This window comes from Salvelinus namaycush, chromosome 32 (genome assembly GCF_016432855.1).
Source record: "Salvelinus namaycush isolate Seneca chromosome 32, SaNama_1.0, whole genome shotgun sequence".
In the NCBI taxonomy this organism is placed as follows: Eukaryota; Metazoa; Chordata; class Actinopteri; order Salmoniformes; family Salmonidae; genus Salvelinus; species Salvelinus namaycush.
The window spans coordinates 35,450,846-35,471,820 of record NC_052338.1 but is presented as its reverse complement, the minus strand read 5'-3'; the positions used below and the strand labels follow the sequence as shown (position 1 = coordinate 35,471,820).

At 43.6% G+C, this 20,975-nt stretch overlaps 1 protein-coding gene across 1 annotated transcript in view; it reads left to right on the top strand.

Annotated features, from left to right (window-relative positions):
• The first annotated feature begins 769 nt into the window (after nucleotides 1–769).
• LOC120026871 (CD276 antigen-like) overlaps nucleotides 770–20,975 on the top strand; it is a 30,367-nt gene continuing 10,161 nt past the window's right edge. Inside the window, exons 1-2 of the mRNA XM_038971590.1 lie at nucleotides 770–1,207; nucleotides 10,127–10,489. Coding sequence (XP_038827518.1) covers nucleotides 1,117–1,207; nucleotides 10,127–10,489 — 454 coding nt within the window. The 5' untranslated portion in view covers nucleotides 770–1,116. The remainder of the gene's footprint in view (nucleotides 1,208–10,126; nucleotides 10,490–20,975) is intronic.

The following is a 20,975-nucleotide window of genomic DNA, read 5'->3' as shown; positions in this document are numbered from 1 at the left end:
ACATATCTCCCTGGCATATTACATAATTTATGCAGCAGCATACAAGACATTTTTGGACTCACCTTGTTGTGCTCGGCTCACTTGAACAGGTGGCGTGGCGGTCCTCCGTGTTAGCAGTTGTTTTGACCGAGGCACAAATCATGCTTCATTGTTGAATGTTTATCATTTTAAACTTGGAAAAAAGTGCCTTAATCCCAGATTTGGGACCACACAGCCACTGTCACTGATTCCTTCCCTAACCACTCGTTGAATTTGCGATTTTCAACTTGTCGTGTAATGTTTATGTCCAATGGCCGATGAGCACCGATACGTTTTATCAATACTTTCTCTCCATTATGGGCACTTTATAATATCAGCAGCCAAATGGCTAGAATTTTCAATGTCTCCTCTCACATTTGGCAGTGATGTAATGTCCCCATGAGTGACAGAACACTGAGCCAATCACGGCGCAAGGCTCCATATATTCTGCTGGCATGCCCCACTACCACAGAAAGCACTGAGCTTGACAGAAACACCTGAATTTTGGAGCTACCTTACTCAAGAAAACAAAAAAGAGACCATGTTTGTATGCGGTTTTATTAACTCAATGATATATATTATTTTCACATTGCTTGCAAACTGATATGTGGCACGTTTTAATGCCAAAATAACATGTAAAACAGGCAAGCCTTATTTTTGCTAAAACTGTGTGGCTCAGAAAGGGGTGGGCTCTAGCCCCACCTGACGGAAATTATGGGTAGCAACTGAGCAATAAAAAAGCAATTGGATCGGGTCTGCTGACTAGTCTACTTGTTGCTGTACCAAAAACAACCAAAATACCAAATATTGCTTAATTAGGGGAAACTGTGTTTTTATTTACAATGATGACTAGATTATTCTAGTAGATGTTTCTAGTAGACGTGACTCACCACGAGTCATTGGCACTCGTGTATGAGTCAGGTTGTTTATAACCTTTCGGAACTCGGACTAAACGCCAATCCTCTCTACCTAACTACAGAAATAGGACGACGTGTACGTGTTTCCATCTGTACCAGGTTAGGCGGTTTCTAGCGGGACATTTATTTGCTTACAAAGAGGTGTTACATTTGAGATCCGTGGAAATAGTAAAAAGTCCCGATGGTAAAGTCTATTTTACAGCGTCCCATCAAACGATTAGAGATGTCGGAATGGTTCTTTATTCTGCTCATCGCTGCACTCAGAGACATTGGTAAGTTTTAATAAGATAAAGACATTTTCAGATTGTTTTGTAATTCTATATGAAAAGCACACTTATTGAGATATCGTAGTTGTGCCAGTTCCAACAGTTTTTAAATCAAAGTAATGTTTAATTATTATTACACAGTAATAGCCTACGCAGCCAACTGCCGTGGGTATTTATAAACACGTTTAAAGTAGCTGGATGAAGGACGTTCTTGCAAGGCTACTGTAGTGATTTAAAGACAAAATATAATTTACAAGTGTACAACTAAATCTTTAAAGGGAAAATCACTATTCTGGTAAACAGCTGGATGAGTCTGGAGAAATGTAAGATGGAGTTCGACATTTACTGTGGTACACTCTAAAAAGAAAAGTTTCCTGCCTTTAGGAGTTCTTCGATGTGAGACTGTGGCGGTTCTTCAAATAACCCCTTTTAATGGATCCTTGAATAACCTTTTGAAGAACCTTCTCAGGTACATTTTTGAACTACCCCCACCCCTATTATTAATAATAATACGCATAACAATAACACCATATTTTAGTTCTCAGCGTTTATTATGATTTTAGTGGCAAAGCAGAATAAAACAAATCTGAATATGAGTCAAACTACCAGCAGAGCCCCAAGTCACATGGATATATCCCCTGTAGTGTTGATGTAAATGTGAAGACAGTTTCAGGGTGGATATTCGACGGATATTCGCCTGTAGATTTCCTTACGTTCACCAACAGCAGTTAGGGACCGTCAACATAGTGACAAATGCATTTTTTTCAAATTTCAATAGCTCTTTAACCAATACTCCTAACACTTTCACAACTGGTTGTAGCTAACCCATAGATGGCATAGACACACATTGCACACACCTTTTTTTTTTTGTCGATTTACATCTTGCACTATTTTAAATTATTTGTTTTACATTTTTTGAATTTCAATAGCTCATTGGTCATATGACCTACTTGTCACGTTCGTCGTAATCCTCCTCGTCTGAGGGGGAGTAAGGATCGGACCAAAGCGCAGCGTGGTTTGAATACATCTTCTCTATTTATTATAACGAAGACGAAGAACACTAAACAAACTTACGAAAACAACAAAACGAACGAACGTGAAGCTATATATGAAAAGTGCAGACACAGGCAACTTACACATAGACATAGACAATAACCCACAACCCACAATACAAAACAGACTACCTAAATATGGTTCCCAATCAGAGACAACACAAAACACCTGCCTCTGATTGAGAACCATATCAGGCCAAACTAGAAAACCCCACATAGAAACAGACAACATAGAACTGCCCACCCCAACTCACGCCCTGACCATACTAACTAAAGACAAAACAAAGGAAAATAAAGGTCAGAACGTGACACTACTGACTTCAAACAAGGTTCAGAATGTCCACTGACTATACTTCTATATTGCACACCCTTTAGTTTATCCATTTTCATCTCACAATATTTTACATGAATTTTTCAACATTTAAAATTTCAATAGCTCCTTGGTCATGTGACTTACTGACTTCAAACAAGGTTCAGAATGTCCACTCAGTGGGCCTACAAATAAAATCAAATGTATTTATATAGCCCTTCTTACATCAGCTGATATCTCAAAGTGCTCTACAGAAACCCATCCTAAAACCCCAAACAGCAAGCAATGCAGGTGTAGGAAAAACTCCCTAGAAAGGCCAGAACCTAGGAAGAAACCTAGAGAGGAACCAGGCAATGAGGGGTGGCCAGTCCTCTTCTGGCTGTGCCGGGTGGAGATTATAACAGAACATGGCCAAGATGTTCAAATGTTCATAGATGACCGGCAGGGTCAAATAATAATAATCACAGTAGTTGTCGAGGTTGCAATAGGTCAGTACCTCAGGAGTAAATGTGAATTGGCTTTTCATAGCCGATCATTAAGAGTATCTCTACCGCTCCTGCTGTCTCTAGAGAGTTGAAAACAGCAGGTCTGGGACAGGTAGCACGTCCGGTGAACAGGTTCCATAGCCGCAGGCAGAACAGTTGAAACTGGAGCAGCAGCACGGCCAGGTGGACTGGGGACAGCAAGGAGTCATCAGGCCAGGTAGTCCTGAGGCATGGCCCTAGGGTTCAGGTTAGAGGTCGACTGCTTAATCGGAATGGCCGATTAATTAGGGACGATTTCAAGTTTTCATAACAATCGGAAATCGGTAATTTTGGGCTCCGATTTTGCCGATTTTTTAAATGTATTTTTTTACACCTTTATTTAACCTTTATTTAACCTTTATTTAACTAGGCAAGTCAGTTAAGAACAAATTCTTATTTACAATGACGGCCTAGGAACGGTGGGTTAACTGCCTTGTTCAGGGGGCAGACCGACAGATTTTCACCTTGTCAGCTCGGGGGATCCATTCTTGCAACCTTACAGTTAACTAGTCCAACGCTCTAACCACCTGCCTCTCATTGCACTCCACGAGGAGCCTGCCTGTTACGCGAATGCAGTAGAAGCCAAGGTAAGTTGCTAGCTAGCATTAAACTTATCTTATAAAAAACAATCAATCAATCATAATCACTAGTTATAACTACACATGGTTGATGATATTACTAGTTTATCTAGCGTGTCCTGCGTTGCATATAATCGATGCAACGCTGTGGGGAGAATTTAACAAAAGCGCATTTGCGAAAAAAAGCACAATCGTTGCACGACTGTACCTAACCATAAACATCAATGCCTTTCTTAAAATCAATACACAGAAGTATACATTTTTAACCTGCATATTTAGCTCAAATAAATCCAGGTTAGCAGGCAATATTAACCAGGTGAAATTGTGTCACTTCTCTTGCGTTCATTGCACGCAGAGTCAGGGTATATGCAACAGTTTGGGCCGCCTGGCTCATTGCGAACTAATTTGCCAGAATTTTACGTAATTATGACATAACATTGAAGGTTGTGCAATGTAACAGGAATATTCAGACTGATGGATGCCACCCGTTAGATAAAATACAGAACGGTTCCGTATTTCACTGAAAGAATAAACGTTTTGTTTTCGAAATGATAGTTTCCGGATTCCACCATATTATTGACCAAAGGCTCGTATTTCTGTGTGTTATTATGTTATAATTAAGTCTATAATTTGATAGAGCAGTCTGACTGAGCGATGGTAGGCACCAGCAGGCTCGTAAGCATTCCTTCAAACAGCACTTTCGTGCGTTTTGCCAGCAGCTCGTCGCTGTGCTTCAAGCATTGCGCTGTTTATGACTTCAAGCCTATCAACTCCCGAGATGAGGCTGGTGTAACCGATGTGAAATGGCTAGCTAGTTAGCGGGGTGCGCGCTAATAGCGTTTCAAATGTCACTCGCTCTGAGACTTGGAGTAGTTATTCCCCTTGCTCTGCAAGGGCCGCGGCTTTTGTGGAGCAATGTGTAACGCTGCTTCGAGTGTGGCTGTTGTCGATGTATTCCTGGTTCAAGCCCAGGTAGGGGCGAGGAGAGGGACGGAAGCTATACTGTTACACTGGCAATACCATAGTGCCTATAAGAACATCCAATAGTCAAAGGTATATTAAATACAAATGGTATAGAGAGAAATAGTCCTATAAATACTATATTAACTACAACCTAAAACCTCTTACCATGGAATATTGAAGTCTCATGTTAAAAGGAACCACCAACTTTCATATGTTCTCATGTTCTGAGCAAGGAACTTAAACGTTAGCTTTCTTACATGGCACATATTGCACTTCTACTTCTCCAACACTTTGTTTTTGCATTATTTAAACCAAATTGAACATGTTTCATTATTTATTTGAGGCTAAATTGATTTTTATTGATGTATTATATTAAGTTAAAATAAGTGTTCATTCAGTATTGTTGTAATTGTCATTATTACATATACATTTTTAAAAATCGGCCGATTAATCGTACCAGCTTTTTTTGGTCCTCCAATAATCGGTGTCGGTATCGGCGTTGAATATCATAATCGGTCGACCTCTAGTTCAGGTCCTCCGAGAGAGAGAAAGAGAGAATTGGAGAGAGCATACTTAAATTCACACAGGACACCGGATAAGACAGTAGAAATACTCCAGATATAACAGAATGACACATAGCCTGACAACCTAGCCCCCTGACCCCATAAACAGGAGGGGTCAGGAGACACTGTGGCCCCGTCCGACGATAACCCCGGACAGGGCCAAACAGGAAGGATATAACCCCACCCACTTTGCCAAAGCACAGCCCCCACACCACTAGAGGGATATCTTCAACCACCAACTGACCATCCTGAGACAAGGCCGAGTATAGCCCACAAAGATCTCCGCCGCGGCACAACCCAAGGGGGGACGCCAACCCAGACAGGAAGATCACGTCAGTAACTCAACCCACTCAAGTGACGCACCCCTCCTAGAGACGGCATGGAAGAGCACCAGTAAGCCAGTGACTCAACCCCTGTAATAGGGTTAGAGGCAGAGAATCCCAGTGGAGAGAGGGGAACCGGCCAGGCAGAGACAGCAAGGGCGGTTCGGTTGCTCCAGTGTCTTTCCGTTCACCTTCACACCCCAGGGCCAGACTACACTCAATCATAGGACCTACTGAAGAGATGAGTCTTCAATAAAGAATAAAGACTTAAAAGTTGAGACCGAGTCTGCGTCTCTCACATGGGTAGGCAGACCATTCCATAACAATGGAGCTCTATAGGAAAAAGCCCCGCCTCCAGCTGTTTGCTACACATTGCACACCCTTTAGTTTGTCCATTTTCATCTCACAAGATTTTACATGAATTTTTCTAAATTTAAAATTTCAATAGCTCCTTTTAAATTTCCTTTGTTAATATGGACTCTTTTGATCTAAATTGCTTTTGTTTTATAGATGAGTACTGAATTGCATGGCCTCTAAAGGCACATTTAAAAGTGTCCCATACGATAAGGGGATCTGCTGTACCTATGTTACGTCTGAAAAAATTAAGTTATAAATTCTTCTGTCCTAGTTCTAAACAATTTATCATCTAGTAGGCTTTGATTAAGTTTCCAATATCCTCGCCCACGTGGAAATTCTGTAAGAGTAATATATATGCCAATTATGTGATGATCCGACCGCATTCTGTCCCCTATCAACACTTTTTAAAACTTTTGGTGACAGAGAGAATGGCATAAGAAAGTAGTCTCAAATGTAGGCTATCTCACGTCTTAGTCAGCAAATAAATGTTCCGCCAGAAACCGCCTAACCTGGTACAGATGGAAACACTTAGACGTCGTCCTATTTCTGTAGTTAGGTAGAGAGGATTGGAGTTCAGTCACTTTTTCAACTTTTGGTGGCAGAGAGAATGACATAAGAAAGTAGTCAAGACGACTAGCTTGATTAAGCCTCCGCCATGTATATCTCACTAGGTCAGGGTATTTAAGTCTCCATATATCCACTAATTCCAATATATCCATGACATTCATGATTTCCTTAAGTGCCTGAGGGTTATACACTGCTCAAAAAAATAAAGGGAACACTTAAACAACACAATGTAACTCCAAGTCAATCACACTTCTGTGAAATCAAACTGTCCACTTAGGAAGCAACACTGATTGACAATAAATTTCACATGCTGTTGTGCAAATGGAATAGACAAAAGGTGGAAATTATAGGCAATTAGCAAGACACCCCCAAAAAAGGAGTGATTCTGCAGGTGGTGACCACAGACCACTTCTCAGTTCCTATGCTTCCTGGCTGATGTTTTGGTCACTTTTGAATGCTGGCGGTGCTCTCACTCTAGTGGTAGCATGAGACGGAGTCTACAACCCACACAAGTGGCTCAGGTAGTGCAGTTCATCCAGGATGGCACATCAATGCGAGCTGTGGCAAAAAGGTTTGCTGTGTCTGTCAGCGTAGTGTCCAGAGCATGGAGGCGCTACCAGGAGACAGGCCAGTACATCAGGAGACGTGGAGGAGGCCATAGGAGGGCAACAACCCAGCAGCAGGACCGCTACCTCCGCCTTTGTGCAAGGAGGTACACTGCCAGAGCCCTGCAAAATGACCTCCAGCAGGCCACAAATGTGCATGTGTCAGCATATGGTCTCACAAGGGGTCTGAGGATCTCATCTCGGTACCTATTGGCAGTCAGGCTACCTCTGGCGAGCACATGGAGGGCTGTGCGGCCCCACAAAGAAATGCCACCCCACACCATGACTGACCCACCGCCAAACCGGTCATGCTGGAGGATGTTGCAGGCAGCAGAACGTTCTCCACGGCGTCTCCAGACTCTGTCACGTCTGTCACATGTGCTCATGTGCTCAGTGTGAACCTTTCATCTGTGAAGAGCACAGGGCGCCAGTGGCGAATTTGCCAATCTTGGTGTTCTCTGGCAAATGCCAAACGTCCTGCACGGTGTTGGGCTGTAAGCACAACCCCCACCTGTGGACGTCGGGCCCTCATACCACCCTCATGGAGTCTGTTTCTGACCGTTTGAGCAGACACATGCACATTTGTGGCCTGCTGGAGGTCATTTTGCAGGGCGCTGGCAGTGCACCTCCTTGCACAAAGGCGGAGGTAGCGGTCCTGCTGCTGGGTTGTTGCCCTCCTACGGCCTCCTCCACGTCTCCTGATGTACTGGCCTGTCTCCTGGTAGCGCCTCCATGCTCTGGACACTACGCTGACAGACACAGCAAACCTTTTTGCCACAGCTCGCATTGATGTGCCATCCTGGATGAACTGCACTACCTGAGCCACTTGTGTGGGTTGTAGACTCCGTCTCATGCTACCACTAGAGTGAGAGCACCGCCAGCATTCAAAAGTGACCAAAACATCAGCCAGGAAGCATAGGAACTGAGAAGTGGTCTGTGGTCACCACCTGCAGAATCACTGCTTTTTTGGGGGTGTCTTGCTAATTGCCTATAATTTCTACCTTTTGTCTATTCCATTTGCACAACAGCATGTGAAATTTATTGTCAATCAGTGTTGCTTCCTAAGTGGACAGTTTGATTTCACAGAAGTGTGATTGACTTGGAGTTACATTGTGTTGTTTAAGTGTTCCCTTTATTTTTTTGAGCAGTGTAGTTTGTAGTGTGATTTCCTTTCTGGTCCATAGAGGTATTTAAGACCGTACTAAGAGAGTTGATCAATTCGTAGATATATTTTCAAAGAAGCTTGGATCATCATTATTTGGACCATATAGATTAGTAAGCCATTTCTGTTTATTGTCCAATAAAATATTTAAAATAATCCATCTACCTACATCTGTTTGGACAATTTGCACATTTGGATCAAAATTACTGTTAATTAAAACCATCATCCCTTTTGAATTTCTTTGCCCATGGGAGAAATATATTTCACCCCCCCAGTCCTTTTTCCACAAAACTTAATCTAAAATTGTTGAATGAATTTCCTGTAAATAATAGATATTATATTCCTTCTCTTTTAGTCAGGTAAATACTGACCGTCTGTTCTTATTATCTGCTTAGACTTTACAATTGTAACTGACTGTACTTATTTCACCACTTACCATAATGAGACACAACTTTCAATTCTATTTATCAAAATATATGTTTGTAAACGTACCATTAAAAAGTAACATGATGATTGAGTGTCTATATAGCTGTTCCATGATATTTGCATTTCTAAATAAATAAATGTTGAAAATCTTATTTCCATTTAGCTGATGATTGTCTGCATTCGGCTCTGATCTTTGATCTCTCATCTCTCATCTATGATCTCTGATCTCTGGTCTCTCATCTCTGATCTCTCATCTATGATCTCTGATTTCTCATCTATGATCTCTGATCTCTGATCTCTGCTCTCTGATCTCTCATCTCTGATCTCTCATCTCTGATCTCTCATCTATGATCTATGATCTCTCATCTCTCATCTCTCATCTCTGCTCTCTGATCTCTGCTCTCTGATCTCTGCTCTCTGATCTCTCATCTCTGATCTCTCATCTCTGATCTCTCATCTATGATCTATGATCTCTCATCTCTCATCTCTGCTCTCTGATCTCTGCTCTCTGATCTCTGATCTCTGCTCTCTGCTCTATGATCTCTGATCTATGATCTCTCATCTATGATCTCTCATCTATGATCTCTCATCTAGGATCTCTGATCTATGATCTCTCATCTATGATCTCTGATCTATGATCTCTCATCTCTCATCTCTCATCTCTGATCTATGTGTAATGAAACAGGCAGGGAGAGTGAGCTTGTCCGTGGTGGTTGGCGAACCCTAAAACTTCTGGCCTGTAGCCCTGGGAAGCATAGATTGTAATCGTTATTTTTGAGTAAATATTAGGATATGGGAGGGTGTACAAATGTTTTTACAGTACAAGGTATGGGTCATGTGAAAATATGTGAGTAGATGTATTTTAGGGGATAGCTCCAGTTGGACCAGCTCCAGTAAATGCTGAACTGTCCAAAACCACTCTTACATTCATAGACAAAGCAATGCAATGTTTTTAAACTATACAGTGTTTATTAACTATTAAAAGTAAGACAAGTTTATATTTTGGACTGTGATATCGTACGCTAAGACAGTTGAACTAAGCTCATGAGGCTTTTAATATATTCTTCAAGAATCAATGATGATATATCATTAATTTAAAAGTACAGGAATTGGATGTAGAAATCTCAGATTGCCCCTTTAACCCTTGCCGCTTTGCATAAGGAATTTTAGGGCAATCTAATGTACTGTATCTTCCTCCTACATTAGACCTCTACACTGACCATGGATTAGAGCTGGTAGGCAGGTTGTTAACTGAGTGAAATTGAAGTTGTGTGCACTTATGGACATGATTTATGTGCATTGTGGAGAGTGGAGCCTACGGCTATGGAAGCCATGTGTACTGATGGGAAATCCATCTCCTCTGCTTTACAAACCATCACACACTACCACATCTCTCCCCTTTGTTATAAGTTAATATTTTACTAACCCTTTTGTCCCTACCATGACACACACACACCCAGACACACAAACTCAAGTCTCTCCCTTGTTCCCCCAGATGCCTTCGAAGTACAGGCGCCCCAGCCCAGAGTGGTAGCCGTCTATGACCAGCCGGCTGTTTTGGGCTGTGTGTTCCCCCCTAGCCTTGACCCTGGTGCCCCCCTGAAAGAGGATCTCGTGGTGACATGGCAGAGGGTAGAAGATTTGCGGGTGGTCCACAGTTTCTACTACGGAACAGACCAACTGGCGCACCAGAGCGGGGAGTACCACAACCGCACTGGACTGTTCCATTCCCAGCTCCCTGGGGGAAACGCATCCCTCAGGTTGGAGAGTGTAGGTCCAGGGGATCAGGGAAGATATCTCTGTTCGGTTAATAACATGAAGGGGACAGGAAAGGCTGAGGTCCAGCTCAAATACGCAGGTAGGTTCTCTTTTCTTCTCTCTACTCTATTCCTCCTACTTCTCCTGATGTCTTTTGTTCAATTATCTTTCCTCATTTAGGTGTCGCCCATCTTCCCCATTATCCTCTGGGTATTTATATCTGTGTTCTCTGTTTGTGTGTTGCCAGTTCGTCTTGTCAGGTCTTACCAGCGTGTTTTCCCCTTCTCCCTGCTTTCTCAAGTTCTGTTTCATAGTTTCCCCAGTTCTGACCATTCTGCCTGCCCTGACCCCGAGCCTGCCTGTCATTCTGTACCTGCCTGACTCTGACCTGTTTCTGAACCTCTGCCTGTCCTGACCCCAAGCCTGCCTGCTGTTCTGTACCTTATTGACTCTGCCCTGGTTTACGGACCTCTGCCTGCCTTTGACCTGTCTTTTGCCTGCCCCCTGTTTGGGTCAATAAACATCTGTGACTCTAGATGTCTGCATCTGGGTCTTAACCTGAGTTCTGATAGTACGAACTGGCCATGACTGACCCAGCAGACTCAGACCAGCTCCACAATGCTATCTCCCTGCAAGGAGCCACCATTGGAAGACACAAGGAGTTACTGCAATGTCTTATGAAGGGACTCCATACCCTGGCAGAATGCCGTGACCAGGCGTTCAACGCATTGCTGGAGAAATTGCGCAGATTCCCTACTGGGCAGCGGGTCACACCAGTAATCTCCCAGCCTACCCCATTGTCCTGAGAACCCCACTTATCTCCTCCGGAGCGCTACGCTGGAGATTCTGGAACCTGCCTGGCTTTTCTCTCCCAGTGCTCCCTCATTTTCGAGCTGCAGCCTTCTTCGTTCCCCACTGAGCGCTCGAGGATAGAGTACATCATAACGCTGATGACTGGGAGGGCACTCGCCTGGGCCACGGTGGTGTGGGAGCAACAGTCCACCGTCTGCCTCAGTCTGGAGGAGTTCGTAGCGGAGGTTCGGAAGGTGTTTGATTCTCCGTTGTCCGGGAGAGAGGCTGCTCGTGACTTGCTCCAGCTACGTCAAGACTCCCGTAGTGTGACAGACTACACAGTGGATTTTCGCACGTTGGTGGCTGAGAGTGCCTGGAACCCAGAAGCATTGTTTGACATGTTCCTTCACAGAGTATCGGAGGTGATTAAAGATGAGCTCGCAGCTCAGGAGCTGCACATGGACCTTGACTCCCTCATAGCCTTGACCATCCGGATAGATTGGCGACTTCGAGAACGTAGAAGGGAAAGGGAATCTGTACTCTGTCGCCCAGGTTCGCACTCGATTCACCCCTCGCCTTCGAAGAATCCCGATGACCCCTAAAGTCTACATGTCCAAGTGCCTGCCACCCAGGCTCCCGTCAGACCCTGGCCTTTGTGTGACAGCACTTTTGGTGGCCTACCTTGGCTACTCACGTCTCTGCGTTCGTCGCCGCATGCATGATCTGTGAGCAGAACAAGACTACCCGGCAAGCTCTGGCTGGTCTCCTTCAACCCCTGCCTGTTCCTCACCGTCCCTGGTCGCACATCTCCCTGGACTTTGTCACGAGTCTCTATCGGCCCTTTCCCCATCTCCAAGATCATTAGACCCCTCTGCTGTTGGTCTTCTGTTGCCCCGTACCCTCCGTATACATCCCACTTTCAAACCCATGTGTCACAGCCCTTTGTCTCGTGTTTTCAATGTTGCCACATTTTTTGCAGTATTACTTAAGTGCATTATTGAAAACAGGATGCATTCTTTTGTCATATTTTTATTCTCTACGGGCTTCCTTCTTTTCACTCTGTCATTTAGTATTGTGGAGTAATTACAATGTTTTTGATACATCCTCAGTTTTCCCCTGTCAAAGTCATTGAACTCTGTAACTGTTTTAAAGTCACCATTGGTCTCATGGTGAAAATCCTGAGCGGTTTCCTTCCTCTCCGCCAACTGAGTTATCAAGGACGCCTGTATCTTTGTAGTGACTGGGTGTCTTGATACACCATCCAAAGTGTAATTAATAACTTCACCATGCTCAAAGGGATATTCAATCTCATCTTTAAATAGGTGCCCTTTTTTGCAAGGCATTGGATATCCTCCCTGGTCTTTATGGTTGAATCTGTGTTTGAAATTCACTGCTTGACTGAGGGACCTTAGGGAAAACCTCGCTGGTCTTTATGGTTGAATCTTTTGTTTGAAATTCACTGTTCGACTGAGGGACCTTAGGGAAAACCTCGCTTGTCTTTGTGGTTGAATCTGTGTTTGAAATTCACTGCTTGACTGAGGGACCTTAGGGAAAACCTCGCTGGTCTTTGTGGTTGAATCTGTGTTTGAAATTCACTACTTGACTGAGGGACCTTAGGGAAAACCTCACTGGTCTTTGTGGTTGAATCTGTGTTTGAAATTCACTGCTTGACTGAGGGACCTTAGGGAAAACCTCGCTGGTCTTTGTGGTTGAATCTGTGTTTGAAATTCACTGCTTGACTGAGGGACTGTAACGGCTCTCGTTTGTAGAAGGAGACCAAGGCGCAGCATGGTAGGCGTACATCGTATTTTTATTGACGACACCAAACAAAATAACAAAGACAAAAAAACGAAAGCGCTCAGTTCTGTCAGGCACAGACACTAAACAGAAAACAAGATCCCACAAAACCCAAAAGGAAAATGACAACTTATATATGATCCCCAATCAGAGACAACGAATGACAGCTGCCTCTGATTGGGAAACACACTCGGCCAAAAACAAAGAAATAGAAAACATAGACTTTCCCACGGGAGTCACACCCTGACCTAACCAAACATAGAGAATAATAAGGAACTCTAAGGTCAGGGCGTGACAGGGACCTTACAGATAATTGTATGCGAGGGGTACAGAAATAAGGTGGTCATTAAAAATTTTTGTTAAACACTATTATTGCACATAGAGTGAGTCCATGCAACTTATTATGTGACTTGTTAAGCACATATTTACTCCTGAACTTATATCAGTACAGATGCATCAAAACTGTGACCGAGAGACTAAAAAACAACTTCTATCTCATAGATCAGAGATCAGAGATCATAGATGAGAGATCATAGATCAGAGATCATAGATGAGAGATCATAGATCAGAGATCATAGATGAGAGATCAGAGATGAGAGATCAGAGATGAGAGATGAGAGAGCAGAGATCAGAGATCAGAGATCAGAGATGAGAGATCATAGAAGTTGTTTTTCAGTCTCTCGTTCAGGAGTAAAGCAACTTCTATCTCAAGGCCATCAGACTGATACATAGTCACCACTAGCAGGCCTCTGACCAATACCCTGCCCTGAACTTTAGTCACTGTTACTAGACGGCTACCACCTGGTTACTCAACCCTGCACCTTAGAGACTGCTGCCTACAGACAAGGAACACTGGTCACTTTAATAATGTTTACATAATGTTTTACTCCTTTCATGTGTAAACTCAGAAAAAAGAAACGTCCCTTTTTCAGGACCACGTCTTTCAAGGATAATTCGTAAAAATCCAAATAACTTCACAGATCTTCATTGTAAAGGATTTAAACAATGTTTCCCATGTTTGTTCAATGAACCATTAACAATAAATAAACATGCACCTGTGGAACAGTCGTTAAGGCACTAAAAGCTTACAGACGGTCGGCAATTAAGGTCATAGTTATGAAAACTTAGGACACTAAAGAGGCCTTTCTACTGACTCTGAGAAACACCAAAAGAAAGATGCCCAGGGTCCCTGCTCATCTGCGTGAACATGCCTTAGGCATGCTGCAAGGAGGCATGAGGACTGCAGATGTGGCCAGGGCAATAAATTGCTATGTCCGTACTGTGAGACGCCGAAGACAGCGCTACAGGGAGACAGGACGTACAGCTGATCGTCCTCGCAGTGGCAGACCACATGTAACAACACCTGCACAGGATCGGTACATCCGAACATCACACCTGCGGGACAGGTACAGGATTGCAACAACAACTGCCCGAGTTACACCAGGAACACACAATCCCTCCATCAGTGCTCAGACTGTCCTCAATAGGCTGAGAGAGGCTGGACTGCGGGCTTGTAGGCCTGTTGTAAAGGCATGTCCTCACCAGACATCACCAGCAACAACGTTGCCTATGGGCACAAACCCACCGTCGCTGGACCAGACAGGACTGGCAAGAAGTGCTCTTCACTGATGAGTCGCGATTGTGTCTCACAAGGGGTGATGGTTGGATTCGCGTTTATTGTCAAAGGAATGAGCGTTACACCGAGGCCTGTACTCTGGAGCGGGATCGATTTGGAGGTGGAGGGTCCGTCATGGTCTGGGGCGGTGTGTCACAGCATCATCGGACTGAGCTTGTTGTCATTGCAGGCAATCTCAACGTTGTGCGTTACAGGGAAGACAACCTCCTCCCTCATGTGGTACCCTTCCTGCAGGCTCATCCTGACATGACCCTCCAGCATGACAATGCCACCAGTCATACTGCTCGTTCTGTGCATGACTTCCTGCAAGACAGGAATGTCAGTGTTCTGTTATGGCCAGCGAAGAGCCCGGATCTCAATCCCATGGAGCATGTCTGGTACCTGTTGGATCGGAGGGTGAGGGCTAGGGCCATTCCCCCCAGAAATGTCCGGGAACTTGCAGGTGCCTTGGTGGAAGAGTGGGGTGACATCTCAAAGCAAGAACTGGCAAATCTGGTTCAGTCCATGAGGAGGAGATGCACTGCAGTACTTAATGCAGCTGGTGGCCACACCAAATACTGACTGTTACTTTTGATTTTGACCCCCCTTTGTTCAGGGACACATTATTCAATTTCTGTTAGTCACATGTCTGTGGAACTTGTTCAGTTTATGTCTCAGTTGTTGAATCTTGTTATGTTCATACAAATATTTACACATGTTAAGTTTGCTGAAAATAAACACAGTTGACAGTGAGAGGACGTTTCTTTTTTTGCAGAGTTTATATAGTGTATTCTAGTCAAGGCCATCCTATTTAACTATTGCTGTAAATGTACTATTCTATCCTAGATATTCTTCAGATATGCTACATATTATGATATTTACATTTACATTTACATTTAAGTCATTTAGCAGACGCTCTTATCCAGAGCGACTTACAAATTGGTGCATTCACCTTATGATATCCAGTGGAACAACCACTTTACAATAGTGCATCTAACTCTTTTAAGGGGGGGGGGGGGGGGTTAGAAGGGTTACTTTATCCTATCCTAGGTATTCCTTAAAGAGGTGGGGTTTCAGGTGTCTCCGGAAGGTGGTGATTGACTCCGCTGACCTGGCGTCGTGAGGGAGTTTGTTCCACCATTGGGGTGCCAGAGCAGCGAACAGTTTTGACTGGGCAGAGCGGGAACTGTACTTCCTCAGAGGTAGGGAGGCGAGCAGGCCAGAGGTGGATGAACGCAGTGCCCTTGTTTGGGTGTAGGGCCTGATCAGAGCCTGAAGGTACAGAGGTGCCGTTCCCCTCACAGCTCCGTAGGCAAGCACCATGGTCTTGTAGCGGATGCGAGCTTCAACTGGAAGCCAGTGGAGAGAGCGGAGGAGCGGGGTGACGTGAGAGAACTTGGGAAGGTTGATATGCTACATATCAAGTCTCTTCATCTTATTGGTGTCCTTTAGTAGTGGTTTCTTTGCAGCAATTCGACCATGAAGGCCTGATTCACGCAGTCTCCTCTGAACAGTTGATGTTAAGATGTGTCTGTTACTTGAACTCTGTGAAGAATTTATTTAGGCTGCAATCTGAGGTCTGCATTTAACTCTAATGAATGAAATCCTCTGCAGCAGAGGTAACTCTGGGTCTTCCTTTCCTTTGGCGGTCCTCATGAGAACCAGTTTCATCATAGCGCTTGATGGTTTTTACGACTGCACTTGAAGAAACTTGACATTTTATGGATTGACTGACCTTCAAGTTTTAATAAAACAATGTTGGAATGTCGTTTCTCTTTGCTTATTTGAGCTGTTCTTGCCATAATATGGACTTGGTCTTTTATCAAATAGGGCTATCTTCTGTATACCAACCTTACCTGGTCACAGCACAACTGATTGGCTCAAATGCATTAAGAAGGAAAGACATTCCACTAATTTACATTTAACAAGGCACACCAGTTAAATGAAATTCATTCCAGGTGAGTACCTCATGAAGCTGGTTGAGAGAATGCCAAAGCTGTCATCAAGGCAAAGGGTGGCTACTTTGAAGTATCTCAAATATAAAATATATTTTGATTTGTTTAACACTTCTTTGGTTATTACATGATTCCATACGTGTTATTTCGTAGTTTTGATGTCTTCACTATTATTCTACAACGTACAAAATAGTACAAATAAAGAAAAACCCTTGAATGAGTAGGTGTTCTAAAACGTTTGACTGACCTGTATATGTAGAGAGAGAGAAAGAGAGAGAGAAAGAGAGTGAGAAAGAGAGACAGAGATACTTTTTTGTATATAGTGTATGTGGACTACCCTTCAAATTAATGGTGTCTGCTATTTCAGCCACATCCGTTGCTGACAGGTGTATAAAATCAACCACACATTGATGCAATCTCCATAAATAAACATTGGCAGTAGAATGGCCCTGATGAACTCAGTGACTTTCAACGTGGCACCGTCATAGGATCCCAATTTTCCAACAAGTCAGTTCGTCAAATGTCTGCCCTGCTAGAGCTGCCCCCGGTCAACTGTAAGTGCTGTTATTGTGAAGTGGAAACGTCTAGGAGCAACAACGGCTCAGCCGCGAAGTGGTAGGCCAGACGAGCTCAGAGAACGGGACCGCCGAGTGCTGAAGCGTGTAATAATCATCAGTCCTCGGTTGCATCACTCACTACCGAGTTCCAAACTGTCTCTGGAAGTAATGACATGAATAATGAAGCACAATCACTATTCGTCGGGAGCTTCATGAAATGGATCACCATGCGCAATGCCAAGGAGAGGTGTAAAGCTCGCCGCCATTGGACTCTGGAGCAGTGGAAACACGTTCTCTGGAGTGATGAATCACTCTTTTCCATCTGGCAGTCTGATGGACTAATCTGGGTTAGGCGCATGCCAGGAGAACGCTACCAAACTGCCAACTGTGAAGTTTGATGGAGGAGGAATTAATGGTCTGGGGCTGATTTTCTTGGTTCAGGCCCCTCAGTTCAAGTGAAGGGAAATATTAACTCTACAGCATACAATAACATTCTAGACAATTCTGTGATTCCAACTTCGTGGCAACAGTTTGAGGAACAACCTTTCCTGTTTCAGCAAGACAACGCCCCGGTGCACAAAGCGAGGTTCATAGAGAAGCGGTTTGTTGAGATCGGTGTGGAAGAACTTGACTGGCCTGCACAGAACCCTGACCTCAACCCCATCAAACACCTTTGGGATGAATTGGAACACCGACTGCAAGCCAAGCCTAATCGCCCAACATCCGTGCCCGAGCACACTGTTCAATTATATTCTTCTTACTATAATATCATATAAAATAAAAGAATATAACGGGACTTCTAAGCATATCTTGATGGCAATATGAACATGCCTACAGCCTATGTGCCGTGGAGCCCAGCCAGATAACATACAGTAGACCAACTCATATTCTGTTCTTCTGAAATACATTTTCTTCATATCATAATGTTTTCTAGACCTTAAACACAAATGCATTATGGGTTATGGACATTTTTAAATGTAGATGTTCCAAAGGCATCAGCTGCTTGTATGTGTGGAGGCATGGAGATGCTCAATGTGTTTGTTAATTAACTGTCAGTGACCGGCAGTCTTTTGCCTGACAATAACCAGCTGCCACAGCTCTACCCTGACCTAGATTTATTTTTGGCTTTTAAAGCAGACAGGCTGACCTGAATTGGAGTCCCTCTATTTTACTCTCGAAGTATGCTTCATCAGGGAGGCTTCAACTCATTTCCAGTTTTAGTGGTATTACTACACAGGGACTAGATCCCGTAAAGAAGCGTGAATATTGGTGGGAAATAAACATGTCTGTCATCTCAGTGAAAAAGACGTTCTTTAAATTACATGGTAGGAAATATGACGGTGTTTGAAAAGATAATATCCGGTCAGCCTCGTCCTGACTCAGAATAACAAGTTCTGGAAAAACATTCACATCATTTTGGTCTGGACTCTTCCCCCAACTCACTGGCTTCTTCCCAAATGGAACCATATTCCCTTAATACCAGGGCCCACTGAGCTTCATTATCGAGCTACTCATCCTCCCTTCAACCAGCCCCCTTCTCTTCTCATCACTGTTCTCTTTTTACACCCTACTACTTTATACCAGGGCCCACTGAGCTTCATTATCGAGCTACATATCCTCCCTTCAACCAGCCCCCTTCTCTTCTCATCACTGTTCTCTTTTTACACTCTTGTTTTAAACGTTTTTTTCTTCTTTAACTCTCTCTCTCTCCCCTCTTTGACTGTGGCATATTTGGAAGAAGACGTCAACACATTTCCTGAGAATTAGATTGGTCAATTAGGTTCGTCTGGCCCACGGATTTGGGGACTGACAGATGAATGGTTTCTTTGTCCCCCTGTTCCCCCTGTTTTCCCCTTCATGTAATGCCTGTCTGTTCTCTATTCCAATCCACTCTCTCAGTTTCTCTATCCCACTCCACTCTCTCTCTCTCTCTCTCTCTCTCTCTCTCTCTCTCTCTCTCTCTCTCTCTCTCTCTCTCTCTCTCTCTCTCTCTCTCTCTCTCGCTCTCTCTCTACACAGAGCCTCACCTCACCTGGATTTGGGGACTAACAGATGAATGGTTTCTTTGTCCCCCTGTTTCCCCCTTTATGTAATGCCTGTCTGTTCTCTATTCCAATCCACTCTCTCAGTCTCTCTATCCCACTCCACTCTCTCTCTCCTCTCTCTCTCTCTCTCTCTCTCTCTCTACACAGAGCCTCACCTCACCTGGATTTGGGGACTAACAGATGAATGGTTTCTTTGTCCCCCTGTTTCCCCCTTTATGTAATGCCTGTCTGTTCTCTCTATTCCACTCCCTTTGGCTTTTGTCTTCCATCTCTCACACAGTGACCATGATCATTTTTTTACTATCCAATGAGGAGAGACAAACGTATCACACAAGTCAGAGTTATACTTAAACTAAATCTGTATTCACTTATTAATAAGGGAGCAGGTCAATACAACACACACATATAAAGTGAACCCCCAGATAATTCATTGAGAGGCCTGAGACAAAAAGTACAAAGGTATTTTATAGCAAAGATACACCCCTTTCAACCTACATGACGAACAACAGATGTACTGTCACGCCCTGACCTTAGAGAGCCTTTTTATTTCTCTATTTGGTTAGGTCAGGGTGTGATTTGGGTGGGCATTCTAGTTTGTCTATTTCTTTGTTGGCCGAGTATGGTTCCCAATCAGAGGCAGCTGTCTATCGTTGTCTCTGATTGGGAATCATACTTAGGCAGCCTGTTTCCCCACCTTAGTTTGTGGGATCTTGTTTTTGTACAGTTACTGTGTAGCCTGCAGAACGTTACGTTCGTTTATCTTTTGGTGTTTTTTTTGGTGTTCATCTAAATAAAGAAAGATGTACGCTTACCGCGCTGCACCTTGGTCTCATTCCAACGACGGACGTAATATGTACAGAATGGGTCACAAGGTTAAGATTTGTATGAAAGATACCTATAATTCACAGTAGACGGTATCTGCTGTAAATACAGTTCTCATTGTGTAGAGACAAAGAGTTTGGTCCTGGGTTCATGTCTCCCTGGTACGGTATAGAACAGAAACATTAACTCATGCTCTGGAATGCTCATTAGGCTTTATCACCCAAACAGCATAAATCTCCTGTCAGTGTTAAATCTCCCAGAGGCCCATCCTCAGTAGAACACAGATGAGCGTTCTAACAACCCCTTATTCTGTTGCAATAAAACAACCATATGCAATAAAATGCAATAAAAGCATCATAACATAACCATAACACACACACACACACACACAGCAAATTCTAACACTGAGAGTGTTAAATTTAACACTGGTCCAGTGTCTATGCAGGTCCACACTTTTCAATGTTAAATGAACATACTGCTTAGTGTTAAATTTCCTTAGGTTAGGGCGTCATTTAAGGGTTTTTACGGTAGTTTAAAGGCATCTAGAGCAGAAAGAGTATCTGGATACCATGGAGACCTGATTCACTGACTGAATGTTCCGTCACAGATTTGTTTTGTGGATCACCAAATATAACTTTTACATTCAAGCCAAGAGAAACAAATTGACTCAGAACATAATAAGACATGTTTATTTTACCAACTTTTTTCTCAACTTGTTTTTCGGTTACTTTCTAGCTACTTTCTAGCTACAGAGTAGCTCAGCTAGTTAGACAGCTTTGGAGCCATGGATTGTGAACCTTTCGTTGTTTTGCTACCTAGCTCTTTTTGAAACCAGGTACAGAGGAAAGAGACATTCATCTACACAAATGCTGTTTACATTGTTAAACATTCTGAATGAAGACTTTCAGGAACCTCAAGGGCACTCTTAACTTTTTCACGGTCCAGACCCTTAACCCTCCCTCTCTCTCTCTCGCTGTCACTCTCTCTCTCTCTCTCTCTCCTC